The 15,999-nt window shown below is 42.9% G+C and overlaps 1 protein-coding gene across 3 annotated transcripts; it reads left to right on the top strand.

The window, feature by feature from the left end:
* Positions 1 to 486: 486 nt before the first annotated feature.
* On the top strand, positions 487 to 14,588 carry rfx7b (regulatory factor X7b). Of its 3 annotated transcripts, none has more exons than XM_026175577.1 (10): positions 487 to 917; positions 3,345 to 3,378; positions 5,216 to 5,301; positions 5,633 to 5,719; positions 5,810 to 5,932; positions 6,024 to 6,140; positions 7,966 to 8,050; positions 8,145 to 8,352; positions 9,221 to 9,516; positions 9,609 to 14,588. In XM_026175577.1, the coding sequence occupies exons 1-10, from the start codon at positions 790 to 792 to the stop codon at positions 12,987 to 12,989; spliced, it is 4,545 nt and encodes a 1,514-aa protein (XP_026031362.1). In that variant the 5' UTR covers positions 487 to 789; the 3' UTR covers positions 12,990 to 14,588. The 3 variants fall into 3 exon arrangements, with proteins under 3 accessions (XP_026031362.1, XP_026031363.1, XP_026031364.1); XM_026175578.1 differs by having other exon boundaries at positions 488 to 917; positions 5,681 to 5,719; XM_026175579.1 differs by lacking the exon at positions 5,633 to 5,719 and having other exon boundaries at positions 488 to 917.
* Positions 14,589 to 15,999: the final 1,411 nt, after the last annotated feature.

Here is a 15,999-nt window from a genome sequence, read left to right as displayed (position 1 = left end):
CCTTAGCATCCTCATCTGTCACTCCAAAGATGCAGATTAGAAAAGGTAAGTAAATTTAAATGTATATAATATAATGGATACGCATAAGGGTAAAATGGATGGCTCTACGGGGCAATGTCAGTGGCGTCCTAGATTCACTATTCAAATCAATTAACAATTAAAATGTAATTAAATGCAGGTTTCTCAAGTACTTCAAGTGCAGAAACTGTGGATTTTACACACTGTGGTGTGTATTAGCAGTTCCTAAACTTATTCTAGCAGCCAAAACAAGTTTATGCTTCCTACCTGGTGTGTGTTATGACTTTTAAGAGAATTCATCACCGATTTAATAAGTTCACACACACACACACACACACACACACACACACACACACACACACACACACACACACACACACACACACACATGAGTGAACTTTCGACATGGCAAACATCGGGATTTTATTTTCACCCTAAAAAAAACCTCTCTACTTCCGGTCTGGCGCTGCAGCTCGCGTGCGTCTTGACGCAGGCAGCTCCGTCTGTAGCTGCTGCTGGCTGCTGCAGGCGTGCAATTTGCGGCAGCGGAGATAACCCTTCGATATGCCTTTTGTATTCCCGGGTGTTTTTTGGGGGGTTTTGTTTTGTGCTTCACGAGGGTCAGATCACAGTGTTTGTAGCCATGCTCTGTGGTGGATTCAGCGGGCTGTCCTAGCTGACTGAGCCGCTCCAGCAGCGGTGGGTCCGGTGCAGTGCACAGCCGGGGATGAGGCCTACTTGTTAAAGCTCCCCCACCACCCCTCCATCGTGATGGCTGATGATCAACAACAACCTGGTCAGAAGCCTGCCTCGGGATTAGGCTCTCTTCCAGCGCTGGTGCCAGGACTCCAGGGGCCCGAGGCTAACGCGTTACAGTTCAAAATAAAGAATTCAATTTGGTAAGGATGGAAGCGATCCACAAGCGGCCACAATGTCCTTTTCGCTAGCCGTAGCCTTGTAATTAGCGTATCTGACTGTGGAGTGGCAAGGAGGCAGTGTGCTGCACAAAAAGCTGCCCGAAAAACAACACGGCTGCTGCCGTGCTAGGCGTAAATATTTCAGAGAAACACGACGGCACCGAACCGCGCCGCTCCGTCTGGTTCCTGTTTGTGCGCTAACGACACGGTAACGTCGGGTTACCTACAACAGGGGTAGCTATGGTCATTAGCATCGAGCCATAGGAGGCCATGTTATAATAGATGACACCGACTCCACCGGCGGTGCTGATGCTCGGGATGACAGGTGTCAAAGCAGGCAGCTCCACACGTCCAGCCTCGCTCTGATTTAATGCTCCTAATGAGAGGGCTGCATCATTTGGGGGAATAACGTGTGTTTATAAATAGAAATGCTCCTTCTGAAAAACCAGTACGTTATTTTGTGCACTGTGGCTTTGGATATTACTCACCAGTTTCTGTCCCTCCTCCCTCCCTTACCTCATCATTACTCTACAGCAAATTAAGTTTATGTTAAATACAAGGGGAAAAAAGAGATCAATGGCCACACGGGCTCATTTCCAGCAGAAAGCAATTTAAAAAAAAAAAGGAAGCCAAAGATGTAAACAGCATCTGTGCGTAGATAAGAGTCAGAAGCGCGTGAGGGATAAAGTAAAGATCACTCATGAAGACCACAAGGAAAAAGAAGCACGTCGCAAATTTAAAAGCACTGGGATTAAGATTAACCAGATGCACGTTTGCTGCTATTATCGTGTCTGCTCAGATGATATGTCATACTACACTGAGGCTTTAATTAAAAAAAAATAAAAGGTTAAGTTGAAGTAGTCATTACACACACAATAACCAGCAGTGACAAGCTGCAAACGTGCTTTCTGGTGTGTTTAGTTTTCTGGGGTTTCATATGAAAAGGTGAAACTTTTCATTTACATAAATATTCAGCTCATCTTCCTTTGATACACCTGCTTTGATTAGCCTTGTGATATTTCTAGTGATGAGTCTCTTTTAACTGAAACCGGCCACCGTGTTATTTGCGTCGGCATCATGGTATGGACGAGCACGTGCTGTATAAAATGTGATTAGTGAAGGCCTAATTTTACACGTTGTTGCACACGCTACGGAGACTTCAGCAATGTTAATCGCATCGGAATTTTCCCTGTTATTATGAGTCCGGTATGGCATGGAAGCATTACTGTGTAGTAACACCAGACTCAAAATATGCTGCTTTTTTTTTTTAATTGCAAAAAAACAAACAAACAAAAAAACAGTCGGCATCTGCTTGTGATAACCCTAAAATGATGATAAAATGTCACCAAGCGTTTTGCTGAGAGTAGCAAGTAAATGAAGACACCTGTGGCAGATTCACATTGGTTGGGTGTGATTCAAAAACCCACATTGCGATCTCCATAGATGTTTAAATCTGGCCGTGAGGCATAAAAAGTTAGTGGGTTCCAGCCAAGTTGGAAATTAACAAGAATTTTTCCTAAAATTTGGTCATTCAGAAAAATTCTGTGATGGTCTAAGAAGAGCTTTGGTCGGGAGAGTGACCAAGAGATACAGGCACTAGTTGTTACTCACAGTCTGGCTAACATCAGCCTTACAGTAAGGCACTGGTGCTGATATATTGGATGCCAGCTTTCTGCAGCGTGGAGACACGATGCAAAAAACTTACACAGACGATATTTCAGCATGATAGTGACCCGAAGCATACAGAAGACAACACCACCAAAACCTGGAACTCAGTCCCTTACTTAAGCGGTCTCCAACCTTTTTTGCTCCACGGACCGGTTTATGTCCAACAACATTTTCACGGATCGGCCTTTAAGGTGTCGCGGATAAATACAACAAAATAAAACCAGTACCGGTACCAGAGGAAGAAGATTTATTCATAACACATGGGAAAAGACCCAGGGAAACCAGGGTAACGATAAAAAAAATAATGCTAAGAACTGATAAAGCCTCTGAAAACCATACATTTCACAGCTGAGCCTCAACTCTCACGGCCCGGTACCAAACGACTCACGGACCGGTACCGGTCTGTGGACCAGGGCTTGGGGACCGCTGCCTTAGTTCATCTTGAGAGAGCGACCTAGAGAGAATCTGCCAGACAGAGGACTCAAAATGTCTTTTTTTTTTACAGATTTAATATATTCATAAATCTCCTAAAACATGTTCTCACTTTATCAAAGATGCTCTCAAAGTATATCAGCGAATGATAAAATATGTCGTATTGAACGACGTACAAAAATAATGTAACCCGGAAGGGAGATTTTTTTCTTTTATTTGCTGAAATGTTGACAAAATCTTGCATGCATCCATGACATTTTATTTCTTATTTATTCACTTTCTTAAATTTTTATCTCTTTCTCATTGTAGCAAATCTGTACAATCAAAAGTGGACAGCATATTGGTGAGTATCAGTAAATACTGCTTAATCTGCAATCCCCTCATTATCAGAGTCATGTGTTAATGTTTGTTGTTGCGTTCGGAGAACAGTTGTGCAATGAATGTTTCATTAAATCATATAAATGATTAAATATGTTTCATGCTTGATGAAGCAGAGTAGACAAAGCCAACCCCACAAAGCTTCAATTTGATTAACTAATATTTACATGCAGAAATCTTAACGCTATATTGTGTTTTTTCTTTCTTTTTTTTTAGTAACACATGTAAACACATTAAATGTTATGTTCATGAATGCCTTTTTTTGCACTGTGCGAAGCAAATGACAAAAGTGTTTCCAATGTTTATATAAATATATGAAGATTTTTGTATTTTGGTTTCAGCTGGTTATTCATGCACAGTTTTAGATTATTCTCAAACTGCTGCGTCTCCCTCTGTCTCGCCGCCTATGCAGCTGCAAAGAAGTGTCAGTGACATCAAAGCGACGTGATAAAGCTTTTGTCTATTTTTTGTCGTCAGTAAAGCAGACAGAGCCTGGATTTTAATTTCAACACCTCTGTCTGGTGTTAGGCAGATGTTTTTGTTTTCGCTGTTTTTTGGGCTTTATTCCATTTTTGTCTCGATTTAAAAAAAAATCCATTCTTTGACTCCTCTGATGCTTCCACATAAAACAGTAAATAAACATCTAAAAGGGCGGCTTTTTCAAAACGCACTGAGATGTGGTTATATTAATAACTTTGTTTGATAGAGCTACTATCGGCATATCATTATGTGCACAGAATTTCTATGTCAAAGGTACCAAATTGTATATTCTGTTATTAATAAGATAGTAATAAGATACATATATGATATTGTCATTTTAGAATCAGATAAAATGTATATGTTTGTTTTTTTTATGTCTGTGACAAATGTTTGCCACTAACATCCACTGTTGTCATGCAAAAATGGTAAAACGAGATGCCTTAAACTATGTAGAAAAATTTATTGAACAGGTGACACATTGAAGTGGTTTTTTTTCCTGCAGAGTGAGATTTTTTGGGAGGGCTGTGCACAATCAGACCTCAAAGATTAGTGGCAGTCTGTTTTGCCTTGCATTTGTTTTCTGACCTCTTTGATTAGCAAATTTTATGCTTGAGTAAATGAAGCTCAGATTAATAACACTTAGTAGAAGCAAAGTTTTATTCCAGTGTTGTTTTGTTGTAGTTTTTTCTTTGGCTCTGGCTAAAATCTCTTTGCCGGTTGCCAAAAATTTCTCTATGCAGTAAAAACCTTGTGTAACTTTAGAGAGAATAGCACTGAGAGAAATTTCCACCAGTATAATCTGCATTTGCAGTTGTTTTTGATGCAAGTCTTTTAAGAAATACATAGGCGTGGTGTGATTTTGATCATCAGATCAGACTTAAAAACCAAAAAGAAGTTCAGGAAGTTTAAAAAGGGAAGAGTTAGGTTCCAGCCAGTGGCCAGCAGGTCAGGACTGTGTATGTAATTCACTCAGGGCTTGCAGCAGTGATGTGTAGTAAATAGCGTCTTCGTTCACTGCTTATTGGCTGACAGCTCTCACCTCGTTCATTTAAGTATTGGTTCCCCTAGCAACAAAGAGGCAAATACAAAAGGAAGAGGTGAGATGAATCCATTCTTAGAAACCAGATGAAAAGCACTTAAGTTGGGATCAATAATAAAATTTTTTGCATACAATTGTAATTCCAGAGTCCGTGTTTGTTTGAGTTGAATTATGAACCAGATTTTAAACCATCAGCCTGACCACAGCCTTCGTCAGCACGTGTGTTAAACTCTTCAGACATATTCATTTTTTTCTCCTCTCTGTGATGTTTTTATTTTTACAGCAAGATGTTGAGAAGTTTACAGACATCGAAAAGCTCTACCTCTACCTTAAGTTGCCTTCTGGTCCCAGCAGTGGCAATGATAAAAGGTATGTCACAGGCGAGCACTTAAACTAAGTTTTCCACTTTGCTCTCTGGCTTTTTTTTTTCCCTCTCTCACACACGCACACACACAGACGCACACACAAATACATGCTTTGTTGTGGCTCTCATTACATTATCGGCACTGTCTCATTGCTTGTCAAAAATCCACTGGCTGCTACACAGACACAGGTTAGGCTGATAGACGCTAGAGGGGCATCGAATTTGAATTTAAGTCACTGTTGAGGGTTTTTTCTTTTTCTTCAACATTTCAGCTGTATGATTGAACCACTGAAATCTGTAGACTTTTGCTATACCTAGCTGTCTGTGTTTCATTTGTTTCCCCATATCTATTCATCACCCCAACCCCCAAATTCTGCCCATTTGGACTGAGAATGAGAGGGGGTCCTCCACTCCTGGATTATGGTATTAAAGTTTCTGTATTAACAAGAAATGATGCACCGCAGTCGAGGGTACTGCCTCACCAAATGTCTTTTTCTTATGCACCACTTTCAGTGATCAGAGTTCCATGTCGTCAAGCCGTACTCAACAGATGTATGCATTCAACTGGATACGCAATCACCTAGAAGAGCACCCAGAGACTTCCCTCCCAAAGCAAGAGGTGTATGATGAATACAAGTAAGTGGATAACCTTGCAGAAGACGTGCAATCTGCTCTCAGACAGTTATAGTTTCGTCATAATCTCATGTGGGTTCTCTTCTCCTACAAGGAGCTATTGTGACAATCTCGGCTACAATCCACTGAGTGCAGCAGACTTTGGAAAGATCATGAAGAATGTCTTTCCTAACATGAAGGCACGTCGTCTGGGAATGAGAGGGAAATCCAAATATCCTTAAACAAAGTGTTACCCTGGTTGTATTTCTTTCTTTTTTTCTTTCTTCGTTTTTTTTTTTTTCAACATGAGTGATTCTTTTAGGTGATTGCAGTTGTGTGCAGTTGGGCTTGTATGGATGATGAGCAGGCAGATCATTAATGTTTGCTTGCAGAGATCTTAGGCAATTCATCTCAACATGATACTACTAGCTGGGCTTAAAATAAGCTTTTTATAAATATATTAAAACCTCAAAATTCCACAGAGGATAGAGTCAAGAGAGGAGTTGCGCCATTAGTTATCATTGCTTGGCTTCTGTGAATTTAAGTTCCAGAGTGCATGTAAGTTAGTTTGCCATTTATTTGCTACGGTCCCTTTTTTATGGACAGGCTTACCTGAGCTCAGACCCTATGGCCAGACAACATAAGGGGATTACAAAGCTTCAGGGGGAAAAAATTCAAGGGAAAAAAGTAAAGTTCTCGGCTTTATATGCCAAGAAAGACTCAAACTGGGTGTTTGTCACGCCCAGTTTGAGTTTTTTTTTCATGTTCTCATGCTGCCCCAAAAGAGGAAGCTTCAAAGCTGCTCCGTTATTTATTAATAAAATAAAAAAAGAAAGAAAAAAGTTAAACAGTCTTGAGGCATCTGTCTTTATATTTTGCTAGGAAAATGGGAAATAGGCGCAAGGATTTACTGAAACATGCAAACATAAATGTCAATACAGTAGACAAGGCAACACAGAGTTAGTACAATTCTAAAAAGCTTCTAAGTCAATATTTGGTGTGAAAACCTTTATTCTTCAAAATACCTGAACTCTCCTAGTGTGCTTTCACACCTGCGGTGTTTAGCCAGTTTTTAGTTTAGCCAAAATAGTTTTCAATCTTGGTGTGGTTTGCTTGTGCACGTGTGAACATGGTCGGGGGTCTCAGTCCACTTCCAAGCGAGCGGTTCATTTATGGTGTGAACGTGATCCGAGCCAACTAGCAGGTGCATGCAACAAGTTTGAGCTGAACATCTTCTCTTGAATTCTGGGATGCAGCATGGTAACCTAGATGTGCAGAGTGCATAAGTAGTCAGTATGGGCTAGCAGCTAGCTGTAAAGTGAATGTAAATTCTCCATGTTATCTCTATAAGGCCAAAACACAGCACCTTCTTCTTGTATTTGCTTGTGTTGCTCACACACCAGACGCGTCTGAGCAGTAAGCAGACTAAATGTTCTCATGTGGTTTGTGGTGATGCATTTTGGTTCACTTGGAGTTTGCTTGGAGTCTTTGCTGTGTGAAAAGAAACCAAACCAAGGGAAAAGATACAAGTTTGTGAACTCAAAAAGAGTCCAGTGCCCTCAGATATTTTTAAAGACACACTGCACACCACGCTGGGAAGCCACGTTTTCAACTATAATCTCTTTGGGAATCAGCTTGTTAGTGTAAAAATATTTTTTGCCTGTTAAACTGTGTTAACACTTGCTCATCCATTGAACTAAGTGCCTTTTTAGTGCTTGAATGATTCATAGTTTAGTGTGAAGTGGCTTAAGAAATTAAACAACATTCCCCTGAAAATGGTAAAAAAAAGAAAAAACCGCAAATATCCAGAGAAAAGCTTTGAAATACCTTCATAAAGCCTGGAGAACTATTTTGTCAAAATTCCAAGAGAGTCTGGCTACAGAAGTAGAAAGGTAGTAGCAGGGAATCCTTGGCTCACAGATGAAAGGCTGATGACTGACCTTAGATGGTGTCATATTTTTAGGGCAGAATTTCAAAAAAACGTACAAATATCGGCATGTTATAATCATTTAGGTTTGCACAGTCTTCATGCTTTAGAAACCTTAACTCCTTCGCACATACTGTTATAGCGGGTTAAGGAAGAAAGCTTTTGTTCACATGCCATCCCTACCCAACCTGGACCTTCAGAAGTCTGGTGATGGGGTAAGATTGCCTGCAAAAAAACCCGATCCATATAGTTAGACTTGAAAAATTTGTTCGACGCTCACCTCCCTGCTGCTCTGCTCTGTCTCACTAGTGTGAACTGATGGAGCCAACGGGCCAGTCTCCGAGTGCTGAAGATGAAATGAGGTCTGCAGCTTGTGGATTAGTGTGTGAGTGGGCTCAAAAGGTCCTGAGCCGTCAGTTTGACAACGTGGAGGACCTGGCTCGTTTTCTGCTTAATAGCCACTACATCGGTACTAAGTCCATGGCTGCACTCACTGTTATGACCGGAACACCCACAGGTAAAGGTGTCCTATTGATCTGTTGGCGTGTTTGTTTCATTGTTGTCTCGTGTGCATGTAAGTTTGAAGTTCATTGGGCACTGTAGTACATCTTAAACATTGTGTTTTTTCACTTGAGATATACAAGCTCGGAAGGCATCACCGTCTGTCAAAAAATATAATTTGCTGTTTGTTATTCTTTCTTTACATATTTCCATCTCACTGATTCAAGCGTGTTTTCTAAGTGTGATCCTAATTTTTTGAGCCCAGCCTTTCATGCAAATCAAAAGTCCTGTTTCAGAAATGACCGTCAGTCACAAATTGCAAATAAATGTGCGGCTTCTGCCACGCTGATGCTTGAACTGCAAGCGACAAAGCAGAAATACCAAAATGAAAAAACTGACTTCATGTTTAAAGTGAAGCTACATGCATAATGCAAATCTTTCTGAAACTAACCTGTCACTTAAAATCGTGATTGCACATACTCGTGCAGTGCACCAAGTTATTGTCCAACAATCGGTTTTAGCCAGCATTGGCCAGTATCAGTCTTGTTAACCAGTATTGGCATATCTGCACAAGAGAGTGTATTTACTGATGTTAGCTGATGTTTATGCAAAGCACTTCGACTTGAAGTAATTCACACCAATCAGTAGCCCTCTTGACACCTATCAAGGCCTTATTTAGGTAGTTATTTTTTAAGCATTATCTAAATTAACCGTCCCCATGATGTCTGTGTGCTGTAAAATGTTTGTTAGGCTACACACAGTACATGTTTGTTGAATTTTAACTATCCAGAACTGCAGACAGCTCATGCCTCAGCAGAGATGTTTGACAAGACAAGAACACCACCAACGATCTACCGCTCTTTTCCTCTCGTATGTCTTGATAGGAATGAAGACACCAACTCCAGCTTCTGCGTTTGTGCCGACAGCGGAGTGTAACTCATTCCAGCCCCAGGTGAAGACCCTGCCCTCGCCTTCTGTTGATGCAAAGCAGCAACTGCAACGCAAGATCCAGAAGAAGCAGCAGGAGCAGAAGCTTCACTCACCCTTGCCCACTGAGACCCAGGTCAAGAGAACAGAGGCCAGTACCCCGGGCCCCACGATCCCCTGTGGCAGCCCTGCTCTGCTTTCCCCTCAGCCTACCATAGGCATTGTAGTAGCAGCTGTCCCTAGCCCAGTGACGGTACGTGACTGAGTTTTTTATTTAATTATTATCTGACAAGTTGTTGATCATTTTGCTTAAAATGTGCTGTTATGTTCTCATTGTTTTCCCAGGTACAGAGAAGCAGGCAGTTGATGACCTCACCCAGTCCCGTAGGGACAGCCGAAGGAAAAGTGTTGCCTGTGAACTTTCAAGTGGTCACTCAGTCTCTCAAACAGTCCCCCAAAACTTCTCAGAATATCTCAGCTAGTCCTGTAGGTGACCGGCTGGCGCGACACAGTACACGGTACGCCCAGATCCTGCCTAAGCCCTCTGCCACCAGTGCCATCACGCTGCGTTCACCCCCCACGTTGCTCATCACCAACAGCCCAATAAAAACTGTGATGCCCACTCCCCATGTCAGCTCAGTGAACGTGGTGAAGATGACAGCCATCGCTCTCGCTCCCAGCAGCAGCAGTAGTAGTAACAGCAGCAGCACTTCTGTGCGACCAGCCTCAGCTGGCGTGAGCACCACCGCTGCTTTGGATGAATCCCAGCAGTTACAAAGTGGGAGTTCTGCTGCCCCCCAGTCTCCTGCAGTCAGACTTAGTGCTCCTGCCTCTACTCCCATGCCCTCTGCTGACGCCAAAGTGGTGTCTGAAGCCGGAAATGACAATAACTCTGCCTCTGGCATGGAGAAAACTGCTGTAGGAGCCAAAGAGGAGAGAGTGGCAAAGTTCAGGGCTGCTAGTGAGCCAAGTTTCCTTGTTAAATGTTCTCCAGGAACAGACAAAGGGGCGAGGATAAAAAATGACTCCACATCTCCTCCTACTTCTGTAGCTGCAGCTGGGACTCAGGACAGCAATAACAGTAACTGCCATGACAGTACTTTGTACTTGACTGTTGATAATCAGAACTCCAGTGTCAACACATCATCTAGTGGCTCCTCTGCTGTTACCTCAACATCAAAGGATCCCTGCGCAGACGCCAAGAGCCCCAGGAAGCGCACAGGCGGGGAATCCCATGCAATTCCAGTGAAAAGGGTGTTTATATCCCAGCAGCCGCTGGCTCTAGTTGACAATCCCAAACCCGGAGTCAGCGCTGCAGTGAAGAGGATCCCCAGACCAGGAACCCCTGCTAGACCAGAGAGTGCCCCCTGCAAAGTGAAACACACTTCTATAGGGCCCACACAGATCCTCGCACTCTCTGACTCACCCATCACACACACTGAGAGCACCCAGACTGTTGTCAAACACCAAGACCTGGTGGTGAAACACGAAGACCCTTCTGTCAGCCCCGATACCAGCACTGGGGCGGCGGGAAATAACACGACCGATCAGGCGCTGCTGCAGCAGATCACTGGGGATCCTTGTGCCATACAAGCCAACTCAGGACCACACGAAGCCTCTGTGATGAGTGAGTTAAAGAGCACAATATGGGAGGAGGGGCACCTTGATGAGCTTCGCAAGCAGGCGTTTGCCCAGCAGATACCAGCAGAACACAAACAAGCCCCTGCTGACCAACTTTCCATTATAGCCCAACCCTCTGAAGCCTCGGGCCAGCTCACCCTCACACAGGAAATGGTTGATTTTGCAGGTTCTCAGACCAACATGGACTATTTCCCATTCAATGATGATGACATGACCCAAGACAGCATTGTGGAGGAGCTAGTCCAAATGGAGGAGCAGATGAAGTTGAAGGGTCTGTTCGGTAACTGTGTGGACGTTACCCTGCAAGGTCAGTCAGCCAGCAGTCAAGGCTCTATCCTCAGCACTCACCAGGCCACTACTACCTTCTACCCGTCTGCCCACAGCAGTACCACTCCAGTCCAAACCCCCACGCCGACACCAACCCCGACACCCACCCCTACCTCTGAAATGACGCTCGCTCACAGCCTGACGAGGGAGAGCCCGTGCTCCCGTATGGCTCCCATAACCCCTGTGGATGGAGCCATGGGTCGTCACACCCCTATCAGCACACCACTGTCCAACTGCAGCAGCAGCGTCCCCCCGAGCCCCGTGGAGTGCAGGAACCCTTTTGCTTTTACTCCCATTAACTCGAGCATTACAGGTTACCACGACGCCAGTATTGTCTCCAGCAGCCCTGTCAAGCCCATGCAAAGGCCCATGGCAACCCACCCTGACAAGGCCAAGCTGGAGTGGATCAACAACCGCTACAACAGCAACTCTTCAGGTCCTTTGTCGAACCATAGCATTGGCATTTTGCCCAGCTACCAAGACCTGGTGGACGATCAGTTTCGTAAGCCACATGCATTTGCAATTCCTGGCCAGTCATTTCAATCTCAGTCAAGACAGGATGCTGCCCACTTTGGCCGTTTGACCCCGATCTCTCCAGTTCAGCAGCAGCCGCAGCTGCAGCAGCAGCAACAACAACAGCCGCAGCAGCAACAACAGCAGCAAATTGTAACAACTCCTACAAAACAAGAGAGTTTTGCTGTGCCGGCACCGTTAGATAGCAAGGCCTCATCCTCGTCTGCATCTAGTACTTTCCGTTGCCGCAGTGTTAGCCCAGCAGTGCGCCAGAGAAACTTCAGTGGCAACACTGGCCCCGCGACCACCACCACAAGTACCACCACGACAACGCGCGCTGTGGTTTCACCTTTTAACTCCCCCATCACCTCCGAGGTTCTCAGCATCTTGTCGAACAGCCAGACCGTCACCTCTGTCCACAGCATGGTCCAGCGTAGCCAGTCTGTACCTCTGAACATCATGATGCAGAGTGAGATGCTGCCCGTGCAGGGTCAGAGCAACACGGCCAAAATCACGAATGTTCTCCTCAGCAAAATGGAAGCGGACGGGGATGATTCTGTCCGCGGTCTAGGCATAAACAACCTCCCCTCTAACTACACGGCCCGTATGAACCTCACACAGATCCTGGAGACCACGCCTGGCTTTGCTGCAGGGACTGCTCATCAGACTCAGCTGCCCGTCAGCTCCAGTCCTGCTGCCTTTGAGCTCCAGCAGCACGGCTACCTCACCACCGGAAGTGGAGAACAGGGAGGTTTCTCTACTGGGGACAGCCAAGCACAAGTGGGCTCTGGTGAACAAGACCAGCAACAGCAGCAGCTGCAGGAGAATCCAGTGCAAACACAGCCACAGCTGCTCCTCCAGAGCACACAGCAGCAGGAGGTGGAGGATGAACAGCAACAGCTGGATTTCAACAACACTGTCAAGGACTTGCTGGGGGATGATGGCCTCAACCCCAGTTCCCAGTTGGTAGGTCAGGTAGCTTCGGAGCTCAACGCCGTGGCGTCCGACTTCTCAAACGACATCAGACTGACCTCAGATCTGTCCAGTAGCATCACTGACCTTAACACGTTGGACACCAACTTACTGTTTGATCCCAATCAACAGCAGGAACAATATGAAGACTCAACACTGGAAGAACTGAAGAACGACCCGCTTTTTCAGCAGATATGCAGTGATACTGTGAACTCTGGTTTTGACTGGCTAGAAAGCAAAGACCAGCCTACTACAGTAGAGATGCTGGGTTAATGTTATCTTTTATTCTGTAAGACTTCTGTTCTCTGTTGTTTGGTTTTGTGCATATGTAGTAAATCTGTTTTTAAACTCTAGTTTGTTGGGATTTGTCTGGACTTTGCCATTTGTTCTGTTCAAAGTGCCAGGCGTACCAGAAAATCTCTCCTACACGCGATGTTTAATTGATCCCTTCCCCTTTTTTGGCATTTGTCACCCAGAGTTTCAGTGTCGAACCACTTTTCTCCCTCATCTGAGTTCTCTCAGTGGCCGCGTGCACTTACTTAAGAACGTTAGGAGAAGGGCAATCTTCAATAATGCAATATTTGTATTTGATGAACAATTAAGGAAGAGTGATGGGTAGGAAATTTGGCACAAGAGACTTCACCAAAAAAAACAACAACATATGCTTTTGCAGTTCAAATTCAACCAAATGGAGACGATATTGTAGTATATGCACATGTTAGTTGTAGTACATTTGCCTGCCATATCTGAATATTTAAAAGGGTAGCCTCTTAAGCTGCCGGGTGCTGAATTTATGACATGATCTTTATCATATACCAAATCAGTGGAAAAACTGATTCACATCTGAGCATTGTCCGAGAGTGAAATTTTCTTAAGCCTATACTTCTTGTACTGTTTATTATCTTATAAAGGGAGTAGATGAATCTGTAGTGAGAAGATGGGGATTCAGGCCACTTTGTGGACGATACATTGAAAGGAATCAACAACTGGCTGCCTTATTTCCAAAGTCCAAGGCCTTACGCCATCTTTAGAGAGACTGTATATAGTATAATGTTAAGATATCTTCAGAACCATCCAGAGCTTCATCATATCAAGGCAGCTGTTACTCTGATATTTTCAATACTACTTCTTATTGTTTTTGTTCCGCAGTGTTTCAGTATAGATATGTATTGTATAGGCTAACGACTACACTGTGTGTGCCCTTATCGTTAAAGAATTTAGAGGAATTTGATATGCCGTCATTTCACGATACCATGGCAGGTGCACTCACAGTCATGAGGTTGTTTTTATTTTAATGGGGGGTTTTGGCATGCTGTACGCCCAGCTTGGATAAGAATATCAATGGTATGGAGAAGGCTCATTTACAAGGGAGGATGGAGGCTGAAGTGTGTTCTGATGTCATCTTGAGATCAAGAGGAAATTACATTATTATGTTTGTGGAGATCCAGCCTTATGTCCATACCAAAGATGCTCTGTTTGAAAATCATAAGAGATTATTACACGTAGAAACACTCCTTGTAAACATTAACAACAACGGGGAGCGGGCAGCCTCAGAGATATAAAAGAGATCTATTGCATTCGCAGAAAAGGATGAAGTTAGATAAATCTTATGTACAGTATGTATATTTGTGAAATGGTCACTGTCCTATGTTTTATAGGTAACCATGGACCTGAAAGCATGTTGAAACCATCACTGCTAGCCAGGTAGGCTAAGTGATACAGTAGGATGCTTGCTTGAGTTTTTTGGCTATTGTCAATGTTGTATAAGTCATGTTTAAGCTCCATCTGTAAATAGGATAGATACATAGAGATTTGATGTATCAAGACACTATATTATGGCCATTATTCTAGCTAAGTATGTGCCATTTAAAAGAGGAAAAAAAAAAAGCAGATTTATAGTCAGCAAGATACTGTATGTTGTGTGTTACATTTCTGGCTCAGTGTGTCGTAAAAGTAATGCTGTCTGGTCTCGCTTGCTGATTATGTTTTTTTTCATTAGTTTTATTTTTTTGTTCTATTCAAAGGTCTCTGCAGTTGCAGAAGTGATGTGTGCTTTGAGCAGGATCAATAGCATGGTATATTGAGAAAAAAAAAGTTGTGATACTGTTAGCTGGTTGCAAACATCTCTGTGACAGACATTGTGCTCAAAGTCTTTCAGCAGACACTGGAAAAAAAACAAATGAAAAAAAAGCGATTACTCACGTTTCAACAAACTTTGGAGGTTCACGTTATTGCACTAAATTTTTATGACACATGGCTTTGCCACATCTTTATGGACAAATGTAATGATGGATGCCCGCAAAAAAAAGAGAAAATGAAAAAAAAACAAAAACAATTTTTTTACAACAAAACGAGTAAGGAAGTTTCAGTGAATTGTCAGAAAATGACTAATTGTCTTGTAGCAAAATGTGCATTAATCTCAGTGAGATACACATTTCTTACTCATTCTCTTACATGAGAATATAAAGCATTGAGGGGGGAAAAAAGTTAAATAACCTTTTAAAACCTACATGCTCATTATGTTGATAAATGATTGTACGCACGCATGTGTGATTACTTCTGTTGTACGTTGTATTCTTGGTAACCACTGTCTTCTGTGATTTGGGCAGGTTCTGTTAACCAGACTGGCAGTGCTAGTTTCATGAGTTACATCATTTTCATTGTGTGCTGTTTACTAAGTTAATGTTCTTCTGTATGTTATGTTGACTGTTTTCTGACAATTTTTACATATTTTTTGTTTGTTTGTTTGTATTTTGTTTTTGCAAAATGCATTTTGTGAAGAGTATTTTACTTTAACATTTTCTCTTCATTTTTTTCTTTAACAATATGGCACTGATATTTGAATTTGAATGAAGGAAATGCACCTCTTTATGAGTTCCGAAGCTCCATCAAGCAGTGATTCTTTACCTTTGACTGACCCAGACCCAACTCTGTCAGACTATCTTGTCCATTTCTACCAGTAGAGAAAAAAAAAACAAAAACCCTCCTCTGTGGTGTTGTCTGGTGTTTCGCTTAATGTACAGTAGCTTGTTAATATTGCAATCGCGTTGTTTCTTTTTTCAATGGAAAGTACTCACTGGTGAGATTTTTAAAGTGGTTTTAAAAGCCAATAAACTTTTTTAAAGAAGGTTTTTTTGTGCGCGCCTTTTAAGTGCTCATTCTTCTTCTTTCGCTTCAGTTCACGTTCAGTCATTTTATTGTTCTTACTGGGAAACTTGGTTTACAGGCATTCTCTCAAGAAATCCTCCACAAGGAAAAACAAAAACGATACACAACCACAAAA

This window comes from Astatotilapia calliptera, chromosome 7, assembly GCF_900246225.1.
Source record: "Astatotilapia calliptera chromosome 7, fAstCal1.2, whole genome shotgun sequence".
Lineage (NCBI taxonomy): Eukaryota > Metazoa > Chordata > Actinopteri > Cichliformes > Cichlidae > Astatotilapia > Astatotilapia calliptera.
Note: the sequence above shows the minus strand (reverse complement) of the source record. Positions and strands in the feature narration are given on the sequence as shown.

What these genes read in the sequence shown, in the direction of transcription:
- rfx7b (XM_026175577.1), top strand. Translation starts at nt 790, where the DNA reads ATGGCTGATGATCAACAACAACCTGGTCAGAAGCCTGCCTCGGGATTA. An exon ending in GGAATGAGAGGGAAATCCAA is followed by an intron (nt 6,141 to 7,965) that starts ATATCCTTAAAC and finishes ACTCCTTCGCAC; the next exon opens with ATACTGTTATAGCGGGTTAA. An exon ending in CTGTCCCTAGCCCAGTGACG is followed by an intron (nt 9,517 to 9,608) that starts GTACGTGACTGA and finishes TTGTTTTCCCAG; the next exon opens with GTACAGAGAAGCAGGCAGTT.